This window comes from Zea mays, chromosome 2 (assembly GCF_902167145.1).
Source record: "Zea mays cultivar B73 chromosome 2, Zm-B73-REFERENCE-NAM-5.0, whole genome shotgun sequence".
Taxonomy (NCBI): Eukaryota; Viridiplantae; Streptophyta; class Magnoliopsida; order Poales; family Poaceae; genus Zea; species Zea mays.
This window is the reverse complement of record NC_050097.1, coordinates 175652074-175665818: the sequence shown is the minus strand read 5'-3', so window position 1 is coordinate 175665818 and position 13745 is coordinate 175652074. Positions and strand designations below refer to the sequence as shown.

The following is a 13745-nucleotide window of genomic DNA, read 5'->3' as shown; positions in this document are numbered from 1 at the left end:
TGAATAAAACTCAAAGTTAGTTTTTATTTGAAGTAGTTTTGCACTTGTTCCACTTGCTTTATGTTGTGTTGGCATAAATCACCAAAAAGGGGGAGATTGAAAGGGAAATGTGCCCTTGGGCCATTTCTAAATATTTTGGTGATTGAGTGCAAACACAAGTGCTTAAATGTGAAAATATGCCCATGGATGAACAAAGTGCATATCACAAGTTAAGGTATGTTTCTAAGCCTTAGTACATTGGTTTTGTGTACTAATATTCTTGTCTAAGTGTTAGAAACAGGAAGAAGAAGAGGAGTGGAGGGCTGCTACGGGCTGGGGCACCGGACTGTCCGGTGTGCACCGGACAGTGTCCGGTGCGCCAGACCAGCGCGGAGCAAACCAGCCGCTCTCGGGTTTTTCTCCGGCGACTTCGACTAAAATTCACCGGACTGTCCGGTGTGCACCGGACTGTCCGGTGAGCCAACGGTCGGCCGGGCCAACGGTCGGCCGCGCGATCGGCGCGCGACACGTGGCCGAGCCAACGGTCGGAATGGGGCACCGGACTGTCCGGTGTGCACCGGACATGTCCGGTGCGCCAACGGCGCCCGGATCTGCAACAGACAGCAACGGTCGGGTGCGCTGTTTATGGAAATAAATCGGGCACCGGACAGTGTCCGGTGTGCACCGGACTGTCCGGTGCGCCCGACGACAGAAGGCAAGGATAGCCTTCCAGATGTGTTCTCAACGGCTCCTAGCTGCCTTGGGGCTATAAAAGGGACCCCTAGGCGCATGGAGGAAAACACCAAGCATTCCTACAACCTTTCTAAGCACCAAGACATTGATCTAGCGCATTCGATTCATTGTGATAGCATATAGAGCTCTTGTGGAGTTGTGTACTCTTTGAGTTGTGTTGCGAGCTCTTATTGCTGCTTGTGTGCGTGTTGCTCTGATCTTTTGAAGTCTTGTGTGCGTTGCTCATTCCCTCCCTTGCTCCGTGATTCTCTGTGAACATCTTTTGTAAGGGCGAGAGGCTCCAAGTTGTGGAGATTCCTCGCAAACGGGATTGAGAAAAGAAAAGCAAGAACACCGTGGTATTCAAGTTGATCATTGGATCACTTGAGAGGAGTTGAGTGCAACTCTCGTCCATTGGGACGCCACAACGTGGAGTAGGCAAGTTTTGTACTTGGCCGAACCACGGGATAACCACCGTGTCATTTCTGTGATTGATTTCTTGTGGTTATTGTGTTTTGACTCCTCTCTAGCCACTTGGCATTAACGGTGCTAACACTTAATCAAAGTTTTGTGGCTTAAGTTTTTAAGATTTACAGGATCACCTATTCACCCCCCCCCTCTAGGTGCTCTCAATTAGCAACTTCAATATTGCATAGAGAGCCACTTATATGCATCCACCACACATATTAGACTTGTCATGGTCACCTGAGAATTTGGTGTTCATCACCTAAACGACTCAGTGGAAATTGGAGTGTGGTGATCATCTGAAGAGCTTGTGCGTGACCCGACTCATGAATTGTACACGACGACGACCGATTCACTATGCTAGAGTGGTGAAGAACCAGCTCTAGTGAGCACTTAATCTTACGCGGACTAATGGGAAGCTACACACTTACACGGGTGCTCTAATAAGGACTAATGGAGAGTGACAACTCTTTGATATGTTAGGAAAAAATTGGAGGAGTCATCATAACACTTGCTTTACTTTCCGCAATTACTTTTGAATAATTTACTTTGAGCATTTACATTCCAAGTATTGATATGGTAGCATAGGGTTTGATTTTAGTGCGCCTTTCTCTTTATAAACACATTTGACACTAAAGTAAAGTTTGGCTTATGATTAGAAGTTAATTATTGCAAGATTTTTTAGAAAATCCTAATTCACCGCTCTCTTGGGCATTATGATTCTTTAAAAAACTACATACTAAAGTTTGAAGTAGATTTTAGATTGACTAACTCAGCCTCGTAGGCATCACAGTCTCTTTTTTTTTCTTAAACGCGCAGGAGAGCTGCGCATCATTAAATTAAGAGAAGAAAACAGTCCAAAATGGACCAAAGTACAATGCCAAAATAGGCAAAACACAAAACACAAAACCACCAACTTCTGCTGCGCACAGAACTGTAGCCTCCATAAATGCGCCTGGAAACAGCAGCACGCAATAGGAGACCGAACAGCAAAAAGTGCCAGCAGACCACACACACCTGCTCTTCACTAATCACCCAAAAGAACCCTTGACCTAAAAATTCCAGCACCAGGAACCAAAGCCTCAAGATGCCTAGCACCGGCAAGCCTCCAGAACTCAACTTCATCCAAAAAATTGCCTTTATGCCAATAATTGAAGGACTGACACCATCAAAAATCACCTTATTACGATGTAGCCATAAACACCAAGCCCCCAAGATGATGATACCGTTAAAGCCTCTTCTTTTGGATTTGTGCACTTGCTTACTTACTTTCGCCCACCAGTCAGCAAAAGTGGACTCATTAGAGTTAGGAGAAAGATTAGCCATCCCCAACGAAGAAAGAATGTAATACCAAAACTGCCGCGCAAAAACGCAAGTGCAAAGGAGGTGTTGGATATTTTCCGGCTCTTGATCACACAACGGACAAACCTCAGGATGATCTAACCCTCTTTTCTGCAGTCTATCAGCTGTCCAACATTTATTCCTTATTGCCAACCAAATAAAAAATTTGCATTTGGGTGGAGCCCAAGTCTTCCACAGCCTCTTCCATGGTTCAAAAGTAATCGAACCCAAGAAAAAAGCCTTATAACATGATTTAGAAGAGAACTGTCCAGAGGAAGAATGGATCCACACATGTCTATCAGCCTCCTGAGTGAGCACCACTCCCCTCAATGCGTCCCAAAGGTTCAGATATTGCTACAGACCAGACAAATTAAGAGGGGACACAATGTCGCTGACCCACTGCCAGTTCTCAAGAGCATGGGCCACCGTCCTGGAAGAAAGGGCCCGTTTTCCAACATTAGCCACAACAACAGGGGCAAAATCCTGGATACGAGACCCATCCACCCACCGATCTGTCCAAAATAAAGTATTACACCCATTGCCAACCATGGTAACAATTGAGGAAGAAAAGAAGCTCCTGACATGCTGCTGAATAGGAAATTCCAGACCAGACCATGGTTTGTTAGGATCTGTTTTTTGCAACCATAACCATTTAGCTTGCAGCGCCCAACTTTGGTACAACAGATTAGAAATCCCAAGCCCACCGAGATATAAAGGCCTTGTGACAATGTCCCACGAAACAAGGCAACTCCCACCATTTACCTCCTTTCTTCCTCTCCAAATAAATCCTCTCCGAATCTTGTCTATGGAATTGATCACCCACTTGGGGATTTTCATAGCAATGAGAAGATAGACCGGGATGGCTGAAAGCACAAAGCGCACCATAGCTGTCCTGCCAGCAAGACTAAGCAACCGAGCCTTCCAATTAGGAAATCGGTCCGCAACTTTGTCAACCCAAACCATGAGATCAGATTTTCTGAGCTTCGTGTCTGAAATTGGCAGCCCCAAATAAGTGCACGGAGAAGAGGATGAAGTGCACTGAAGAATATTGCAGCCCATCTGCACCGCCTGATCATTACACCTGATTGGAATAACGAAACTTTTTTGCAAATTAGAGACCAATCCCGTGGCTGACCCAAAGCAATCCAATATTGTTTTGACACATTGAAAATCCTCCTCAAACGGCTGAACAAAAAGGACCACATCATCCGCATAAACAGACAGTCTGCTCCGAATATTAGCACCCTCCAAGCTATGCAGCAGCCCCTTCTTTCAGCCAGATTAAAAAGACTATTGAGAACATCCATAACCAAGACGAACAACATCGGAGAGAGAGGATCACCCTGGCGAAGCCCTCTCCGATGCCTAATAGGAATACCAGGGGACCCATTCAAAAGTACTTGCGTAGAGGAAGAGGCCAAAATATTGGATATCATATTCCGCCACACAGGACCAAAACCAAGATGTGAAAGCACTTCAAACAAGAAGGCCCAAGAGACCGAATCAAATGCTTTGGATATATCCAACTTCAAGAACAAACTAGAGACTCTCTTCTTGTGGAGAGACTTAATTGATTGCTGCACCAACATGAAGTTGTCATGGATTGATCTGCCTCTCACAAAGGCACTCTGATTAGATGCCACCAACTCCTGAAGGTAAGGGCCCAATCTATTAGCAAGCATTTTGGTGACCAACTTAGCAAAACTATGAATTAAGCTAATTGGTCTAAAATCTCTCGCAGACAAGGCAACATCTCTCTTAGGGAGGAGAGCTAAATAAGCTGAATTCAGCATCCCCAACTTGTGAGCATTTCCTTGATGGAGGGAATTCAAGGCTGCAATCATATCTGACTTAATAATATGCCAACAACATTTGTAAAATTTTCCAGTGAACCCATCAAGACCCGGAGCCTTATCAGAAGGGAGAGCACCAATAGTGTCACAAACCTCCTTCTCTGAGAAAGGAGCCTCCAGTGAACTTAAATCAATAGCATCTCTGTGACAAGCAATCAGATTAAGAGAGAACAGTCTATGAACATTAGAACCCAAAAGGTTATAGAAAAAATCATCCAGAACCTCCTGTATTTCTTCATGATTGGCGATAGTTCTCCCCTCACACTCCAAATGGGAAATAAAATTCCTCTTTTTGCGGAGGCGCGCCTGTAAATGAAAATTTTTTGTGTTGGCATCTCCATCTCTCAAGTAATGCAACCGGGAACGCAAACGAGCAACTGTCCTCTCCAAAGAAGCAAGGACAAGGCAGTGCTGCTTCAATTTCTGCAGCAGCCATACTTCTTCAGTAGACAGCAGCCTGCTGTCCTGCGCCACCTCCAACCTGTGCAGCACCTCGCGAGCCAGCCCCAGCTGAGAATTGACATTTCCAACCGCCTTATGCCCCCAAGATTGTAACCTTCGTGCCAATCTTTTAAGCTTCATCGACACCCTCTCCAAAGGGCAAGAAGAACGGACCGACTGATCCCAAGAAGCAGCAACCTCTTCCAAAAAAACCCGGGAGCTTAGGCCAGAAGCTCTCAAAATGAAACCTACGCCTCCCCTTAAGATCCGCATTGAGCTTAAGGATTAGAGGACAATGGTCGGAGACTCCAGAGGCACTGCTATAGAGAGAACAATCCGGGAAAGCCTCCTCCCAACATGCAGTGCAAAAAACATGGTCCAACTTAACAAGGGTGGGAACTATCCTCTGATTGGACCAGGTAAATCTTCTACCATTCAAATGTATCTCTTTCAGATCCAAGGAGCCAATAAGACCTCTGAATTGGCCTAATAGAGACCTGTTAATATTAGAATTATTCTTGTCTTATGACTTGTAAATTTGATTAAAATCACTAGCCACCAACCATGGCCCCACACATGTATTCCTGATATCCCTTAATTCCTGAAGAAAGGCAGATTTCAAATTGTCTTGATGAGGCCCATACACCCCCGTGAACCACCACAGATGACCATCATCACCTTGCAACTGAACCGAAACAGAATTGTCCTTGATTATTGAGGCCGCTGAAACAAAGGAACCATCACGCCAAGCAACTAAAATACCTCCTCTGGACCCATGGGCAGGACTAAAAACAAAATTACTGAATCCAGACCCAAGAATAGAAAGAATGTTGAAGTCTAAGATGGAGACCATTTTGGTTTCTTGAAGACATACAACAACAAGTCTGAGGCTTACAACCAACGACTTTACAGAGTCTCTCTTAGCACGACTGTTGAGGCCCCTAACATTCCAAACCAAAAAACATCCAGGCTCCATGGAGAAACTAAAGCCATCTACCAACACGGGGACAAAACCAGCTCAGGCCTGCACCCCAGGGGGGCACCTCCCAGCCAAACAGGGCCGCCAGGGCAGCAACATGATCACTGGACAGGGCAGCATCAAACAACCTAGCATACTTCCTGGCATCTTGGAAAGAAATATTTTCCTGATCATCGCAGAAACCCAAAAGTCTGCAAACTTTAGCAGCAGATTCAGAACCCAACTCAGGGGGAAACTTTGCAACCCTTCTGCTACGCCGAGGCCTGAAATTGCTTGGCAACGACTTTCTGCGCTTAACGCTGAGAGGAGGATTAGGCAACAGCTGAGCCGCTGGCAAAATAATATCATTTCTGATATCCTGCAATTGGGGTGACAGCACCAAATTTTCAACCGTCAATGTCTTCTGCCTTCTGGAGTAGACCTTGAAACACAATGGCTTGGCACTCAACCAGCAATTCAGCAAAGGCCCAGCCCTCCCATGCAGATTTAGGGAAGGACCATAGGGATCCGCAATGTTGACAACAGCACCCCCCAAGACTGTAGGGCAAAAATTGGAATCAACAGCAGCAGCCGGGGCACTCGGGAGAGTTACGACATCAACTGGTACAGCAGACCCAGGCGCCAGCAACTCTACCACCGAAGCATCCAAGACATTTGGGAGAGTTGCAGCATCAACTGGTTCAGCAGACCCAGGCGCTGTCAACTCATCAACCGAAGCACTTGGGAGAAAAACAGCATCCACTGGTACAACAGACCCCGGCACTGCCAACTCATCAACCGAAACACTTGGGAGAGCATCCACTGGTACAGCAGACCCAGGCACTATCAACTCATCAACCGAAACTCTTGAGAGAAAAACATCATTCGCTGGTTCAGCAGACCCAGGCACAGCCAACTCAACAGCTGACACAATCTGAAGTGTTGCGACATCAACCGATCCAGCAGCCGCCGAAGAAGAGACCTGCGGCCCAAGCCTCGAAAGCACCGAGGAACGGGCCGAAGAAACCGAATGATGTCCAAAAAGCCTCCACCTCTGCTGGGACAGATCCGAATCATCCTCGTCATCGACAACTGGAGGCAAAAACCCAGACATGCTCACTTCCGGGGAATCGCCAGGAGCTTCATGTCCAGGAACCTACTATTGTTGCGGAAGACGGAACAATTGTCCCTCACAGTCTCTTTAAGTAGCATTAGAGTCAATTGGTCTAATTTAGACATTTAACTTCGCCACCGTTAAGTCGATGTTATCTAGAGCGGTTGGGACACACGAGTGTGTTTCTCTCTGAGAGACCTCCACATTTTGACGACGTTAATTTTTTCATATTGAAGTGCTACCATGGTCCATGCCTTCCTATATAGAAACAATTGATTTAGATGTTTAGGGAGTCACTCATGATAAGATAAAATAAGAATTCTAAAAATTTAGATTGTAAAAGAGTTAGCAATTGTTTGTTGAATCTTTTACTATAGATATTTTAATCAAATGTTAACTTTAACCGAAGGAAATGAAATTTGGTGTAAGTTATATAAGCTCTATGGAGGCCCTGATAAAATTTAAAAACCTGTTGTGTAGGATCAAAGCAAATAAAATTATAGATGAAAATAAAAATTCTCTATCTCTACTAATATAAAGTCGGAGTTTCTCTTGCATCCTCCCATCTCTCTCCCCTCTCACTTGCGCAGAAATACCAAAAACCTTTAAAAGCTAGAGTTCATCCTATACCAATAATTAAAAATTATTCAAATGACTGATATTTAAAAATATATACTAATAATTAAAAATTAAAAATACAATCATGTTTGAATAAATATCTCATTTAAACAAAGTCTACCTATATAATATATATAGAAACTGTAGCAATGGACGGACAACTAACTACTATAAGTAAAATAATGAACTATCAGATAATTATGATTATTAAACATAGTTTAATTATAAAACTAATTATATAGATAGAGACTAAAAGAGAAGACGAATTTATTAATCATAATTAAACATATATTTAATACTCATAATTGATATTAAAATATTTGATCACACACTATACATGGATTGACCTGATCGACCCTCTCTTAGTCGCTCGGTATCTGTCTAGTCAGTCATCATCATGGGCGGAGCCTAGGCCCCGCTTGGCATGCCCGGGCTTCGATAGCCCAGCGACCCAACTATCTTAGTCTGACTATCCCAACGGGCCAACGGGTTATGAGCAATCCTAGCCGCGCGTCCCCATCTCTACGGCGCGCCCTCGCAGGCTCCCCGCTCCGCTGCTTCTTCCCGTCTCCATCGCTCCGTGCTCCTAGCCTCGAGCCTCCGCACCACGCCCGCTACTCGCTCCGGCGCTCCCGGTCTTGGGCCTTTGCGTCGCGTCCACACCGAGCACCGGCGGCACCTTGGTGTGCCGCACCTCCGCCTACCTCCACTTCACCAGTTCACTGGGAGCAGGAGCCATCTGCCGCCGCCATCTTCGGCGCTGACTCGGGCTCGAAGCTCCATCCCGCCTCCCGGTCTTCGCCGTCGCTCGGTAAGCCGGCAAAGGGTTCATCATGTTCTAAACAACTTGATGTATTCATGGTAACAAAATTCCAGAACCTATGAAACTATCTTTAGTTTAGGGAATGTTTGAATGAACTAGAGATAATAGTTAGTGGTTAAAATTAACTGGAGACATGCAAACATCCTAATTATTAACTATTTTTAGTAAATTAGTTAATAGTTAGCTAGCTATTTGTTACCTAGCTAATTTCACTAGTATTTTTAGTCAACTAATTATTAGCTTTAGTACATTCAAACACCCTCTAATTTTCTCTTACTTTTCCAATAGGTTATTTAAATCCATCCCGCACGTGCGCCATGTTATCCGTCAGCTTCCTCCTTGTGGTCGTGGTCGTGGCCCCGCCGTCCCGTGCGCCATTGCCAAGTCGAGGCACGCGGCCAGTGGTGCCCTCGTCATCGTCAATGAGCACCGACGCCGCGCCCCTCCTCCACTCCACCTGCACAGCGCCGCTCGCCCCCACACCCCAACCCAACCATCCGCTCCTTGTCGCCTTCCGACGCTGAGTTTGCTGGTGTCGATTTGCGCCGTCGGATGCTCGATCTGGCAGCCGCCTGTGCCGACCTACTCGTCGAATCCGGTGAGCGCTCGGCCTTCCTCTCTATCTTCTCTGTCCAAGAGAGGCCTCTGACGCCCGTTTACTTGCGGATTGGAGGAGGGTTTCCCTTTCGTTGGGTTGGGCTGCTGGTTTTGGGGGTCAGGAAAAGGAATCCCTTCGCCATGATATGGGATTGGGGTTCTATTGGAGCCCCCAAACCCCCGAATGGTAGTTTTATCTTATTTGTTATGGGTGGTGGTGTTCTTACTCTTTTGGGGATGCTCTACATTTTCACTGTTTGCACTACACTGCATCATAAAAGGGGTAGCATAAACGATAACCAGAATGTATGAATCGGTGGGCACTGCAAAGGCATGAAGCAAATTTCCACAAAATAATTGTTGAATCACATAGAAGAAATCAGACAAAAACAAGAGAATGAAAGTCACTCGAATTCAACTATGGTATGCTAGCTAGTGCAATAAAAGCCATGTTCTCAAACAGGTTACCTTGAGTTATGGGTAAAGCTATGTCTAAAGGAAGCCAGTTTATTGGAAACTAGCAGCTTGATCAAGAAGTGAACTAACTCTGAGATTTCCTTTTAGCAAGTAACACCACATGATATTCGTGTTAGCAAATGCACTTTATTTGAGGTTGCTAAAACTGGTGGGGTAGACCTTTTCGTTTCCTCAGGTTTGAATGAAACTAAACACATTGGTAGCAAAACAGAAGATATAAATAGAGGACTTTGGTAGCTGGGTGAATGAAAAATGGCTTTAGCCTTATGTGCAATTCTTGTTTGGTCTTTTTATGGTTGAATCCTCATCATGAGGTAATGCCTACTTGTAGTCTCTTTCATATTGTTGTTGGCATTGTAAGTTATTAGGCCATTTTACTGATGTAGGTTTAATATGTGGTGCATTATGTTGCTTTGCTCTGTCTTTTCCCCTTTTTAAAACCAGCAGTCTTGCATCATGCTATGCTTAATTTCTTTTTTTTTTGTTTTGGATTTTCAGTTATCTAACGTAATGGATGGGCAAGGCACAAAGCACAGGATTTTGATGGTGTCTGACTTTTTCTTTCCAAACTTTGGTGGGGTGGAAAGCCATATCTACTACCTGTCACAATGTCTACTTAAGCTTGGCCATAAGGTCCTATTTTCCTCATAAACTATATAGCTTTCTGTTTGCTTGCCGATTTTTTAGGATGTTAGATGCTCTTAACAAATATTCATCCAATAAACTAATGATTATTTTTTATCTCCAATCTGCTAATTTCATCAGATTCTTTACCCTTATCTGTGTTATACTAGACTTTTAGGATCTTGCATGTATACTGAGATGCTGTCGGACTGGACGACATGGACATGCATAGTAGATCATTAACTGTGAGCTGCCAGATTTTGAGCAATGTTTTGAACAAAATTTATGTGTTTTCCCTAGGTTGTTGTCATGACACATGCATATGGAAACAGATCTGGAGTACGATATGTCACAAATGGTTTAAAGGTCTATTATGTACCATGGAGGCCATTCCTGATGCAGAATACACTTCCTACACTATTCTTGACGTTTCCAATTGTAAGGACAATTATTATTCGAGAGAAGATTTCTGTCGTGCATGGACATCAAGCTTTTTCAACACTGTGTCATGAAGCATTAATGCATGCTAGGACAATGGGGTACAAAGTTGTCTTCACAGATCACTCACTTTATGGTTTTGCTGATGCTGGAAGCATTCACATGAATAAGGTGCTGCAGTTTACTCTTGCAGATATTGATCAGGCAATATGTGTCTCACATACAAGCAAAGAGAACACTGTCTTGAGGTCTGGGATATCTCCAGAGAAGGTTTTCATGGTTCCTAATGCAGTTGACACTGCAATGTTTACTCCCTCTCCCAAGCGCTTAAACTGTGATGAAATAGTTATTGTTGTGGTCAGTAGATTAGTATACCGAAAAGGCGCCGACCTTCTTGTTGAAGTCATTCCAGAAGTGTGTCGGCTATTTCCAAAGGTGAGCTTGAGCTACATCACAATTTAAGTCAAATAACCCAGGTGAATTATGTATGTACACACTAAGGGAAAACCTTCGTTATGCAGCATATAACAAACTTGATCACAAAATGTTTTAATCGGAACAAAGTCTATGACAGTACATTTTTATTGGACAGTAGAGTTTTGGCTGTTTTCATGAAGTTATCTTGCACCATTATTTTCTTGCTGTATGTACTGTTTTGGATTTAGTTAGTTGGTTGTGTGTTGCCGATTCACGACTCCATGGACTTGCCAGGTTCGCTTTATTGTTGGTGGTGATGGTCCAAAACGTGTGCGCCTTGAAGAAATGAGGGAGAAGTTCTCCCTTCAGGATAGAGTTGAGATGTTAGGAGCTGTACCTCATGCTCAGGTGCGATCGGTTCTGATATCTGGACATATATTTTTGAACAGGTAAATTCTTCCTACATTTTCGTCATTTCATGTTGAAAATCTTGTTTCTACTTTCTAGTGTGTTCATCTTCTTGATGGACATCAATCTTGATCCATTTAAATTTGGGATGCATTTTCTGCGTTAGCAATAGAACTTTTATGTTCTTGATTGAAGTGCTCTTGAATATGTTGTCCTAAAACACAAACTAGGAATATGATTTAATACACAAGTTTATTCATGGAAGTAATGGGGAGTTTTTTTTTTCTGAATTCTAAATATATTGAGATGGATCATGAGTTAACTGAAGGATTGTAATTTTTTGCTCATCTTGCATTACTTACCCCTATTGTCAATCATATACCATAATGCTGTAGAGAAACTAGATGATAGGAAATTTAATCTCTGGGACATGCAAAGGGTTTGATCATTTTATGTATACATGCTGTAAGTAACACTGAAATGTAACCTTTGTTATTTTTAGTTCACTCACAGAGGCATTTTGCATAGCCATTCTAGAAGCAGCTAGCTGTGGACTGTTGACAGTGAGCACTAGAGTCGGTGGTGTCCCTGAGGTATGTGGTTATGATCTTCAGTTTCTCCTTTGCAGAAAATCCCTACCTTGGTTAGCTGATTTTTCAGTTTCATGCAATTTATCATTTCTCTTTTCAGGTTCTTCCAGATGACATGATAGTACTTGCAGAACCAGCTCCTGGAGATATGGTAAGAGCTGTCAAGAAAGCCATCGACATGCTACCTGGAATAGACCCCCAGATTATGCATCTTCGGGTGAGCCTGAACTCTCAACATTCCTCAACTTATTTGAACTCTGCATTGTACCATTTCTATTGTGCTTATTTTGCATTAGCTTCTATTTAGTTGGAGTTTCGTGTGCAAGGTCCTTGGTATTGATTCAGCTTCTTCTGTTTTGGATCTTAGATGAAAGAACTTTATAGTTGGGACGATGTTGCCAAAAGAACTGAGATTGTTTATGATCGTGCAATGGAATCTCCAACAACAAATTTACTAGATCGCCTTCCTCGGTTAGTAAACACAAGATTTTGACAACTCATCTTGTTTCTTCAAATAGATTTTGTCAATGAAACAATATATATATGTTTTTGTGGCTACCATTGACTGGCTTATTCCATCATCCTCTCCTGTTGTCATGCTAAATATATTTACATGTTATTTTATCAGTGTCAAATAATTTTAGGTCTTAGTCCATTTGTGATCCATATCTTCACATTTTAACTGTCATCAAAACTGAAATACATTTGCTATTTTGGTGCCTCTAATGTTGTATCTTACTTGTAGGTATCTTACTTGTGGATCTTGGGCTGGAAAACTGTTTTGCCTAGTTATGATCATCAATTACCTACTATGGCGCCTTTTAGAATTTCTACAGGTATATGTGTATATCCATGCATTCTCTCTCCGTTTACCTGTTTTTAGATTCCGTGGAATCCTTACACGAGTTTTTTGCCCTCAGCCTGCTGTAGGTATTGAAGAAGTCCCAGATATAGGGCCACTACATGCTCATTTAGGTTCAAGGAATGATGAGGCTCAAGAGAAGTGAAACTTAAATCTTTGACAGTTTTGAAATGGTTGGGGACTTGAGGTGGCAGTCATGGTATCTTCTGCTTGTCAGCATTCGTTCTGATCCACATGCAGTATATGCCTTTATGATATGGCCCCCGCACAGCATTTTCTCTTGAAGCTTCCCGTCTCCGTAGTCGCAGCTGAAAGAGAGTGGAACGCCTTGATTTGTAGGATTTCTTGTCATGCTGGTTAAAGCTATGGTCCGAGTCTCTGTCATTGCCAGCTTCTTTTTTTTTTCTTCCTCTGCGTAATGCGTAGTGAGTGGATGGCCTGCGTTTTAGGCACGTCATCAAACCAATTATCTGCTGGAACGTTGGTACTCTCTTGCCACCATATTGCAACTAGAAGTCTTGATTGGCATGTTGCCACACAAATTCCTACTATGTTTGATGTCTTGTATCATGTCGGAGCACCAATTCCTGCTGTGTTTGTGATGTAATAATGCCAATTCCAACCAGCGACGTGAGACCAATCTGCATGGATCCAGTCGATAATACTTTTTGAATATAAAATAAGTGCAATCTCTTTTCGGCACTGTTTGGAATTCAAGACTGGCCATTCGCTTTGTAAGGTACGAGGTATTGCAGGCACTATTCAATTCTCATCATATGAAATATTTTGTGGATTTTCTGTTTTGTTTAACGAGTAGTACAAAACTTTTGTACAATTGGAATCTGTGCACCTCCGTTCTTTCTAGTCTACTTTTTTTCTGTCCACATTTATTTAAATGATAACAAATATATATATATAAACTATATTTATATATTATTTAATGAATATATAATTAGTCTAAAACGAATTATATTTTAAAATAGAGTGAGTATAAACGATAAGTACAAG

General features: G+C 43.0%; 1 protein-coding gene across 4 annotated transcripts; it reads left to right on the top strand.

Moving 5' to 3' along the window:
• Positions 1-8652: 8652 nt before the first annotated feature.
• LOC100383334 (UDP-Glycosyltransferase superfamily protein) lies at positions 8653-13530 on the top strand. Of its 4 annotated transcripts, none has more exons than XM_008670185.4 (10): positions 8653-8922; positions 9897-10031; positions 10323-10460; positions 10654-10895; positions 11172-11326; positions 11788-11878; positions 11976-12092; positions 12243-12346; positions 12621-12711; positions 12796-13530. In XM_008670185.4, the coding sequence occupies exons 3-10, from the start codon at positions 10403-10405 to the stop codon at positions 12880-12882; spliced, it is 945 nt and encodes a 314-aa protein (XP_008668407.1). In that variant the 5' UTR covers positions 8653-8922; positions 9897-10031; positions 10323-10402; the 3' UTR covers positions 12883-13530. The 4 variants fall into 4 exon arrangements, with proteins under 4 accessions (XP_008668407.1, XP_008668406.1, XP_008668405.1 ...); NM_001175992.1 differs by having other exon boundaries at positions 8711-8922; positions 10641-10895; positions 12796-13447; XM_008670184.4 differs by lacking the exon at positions 9897-10031.
• The last annotated feature ends 215 nt before the right edge of the window (positions 13531-13745 follow it).

Excerpts from the sequence above, each read along its gene's own strand:
- LOC100383334 (XM_008670183.3), top strand. The coding sequence starts at position 9,909 with ATGGATGGGCAAGGCACAAAGCACAGGATTTTGATGGTGTCTGACTTT. Across the intron at positions 10,896-11,171 it reads TGTGTCGGCTATTTCCAAAG|GTTCGCTTTATTGTTGGTGG; the intron begins GTGAGCTTGAGC and ends TGGACTTGCCAG. Across the intron at positions 12,347-12,620 it reads TTACTAGATCGCCTTCCTCG|GTATCTTACTTGTGGATCTT; the intron begins GTTAGTAAACAC and ends TCTTACTTGTAG.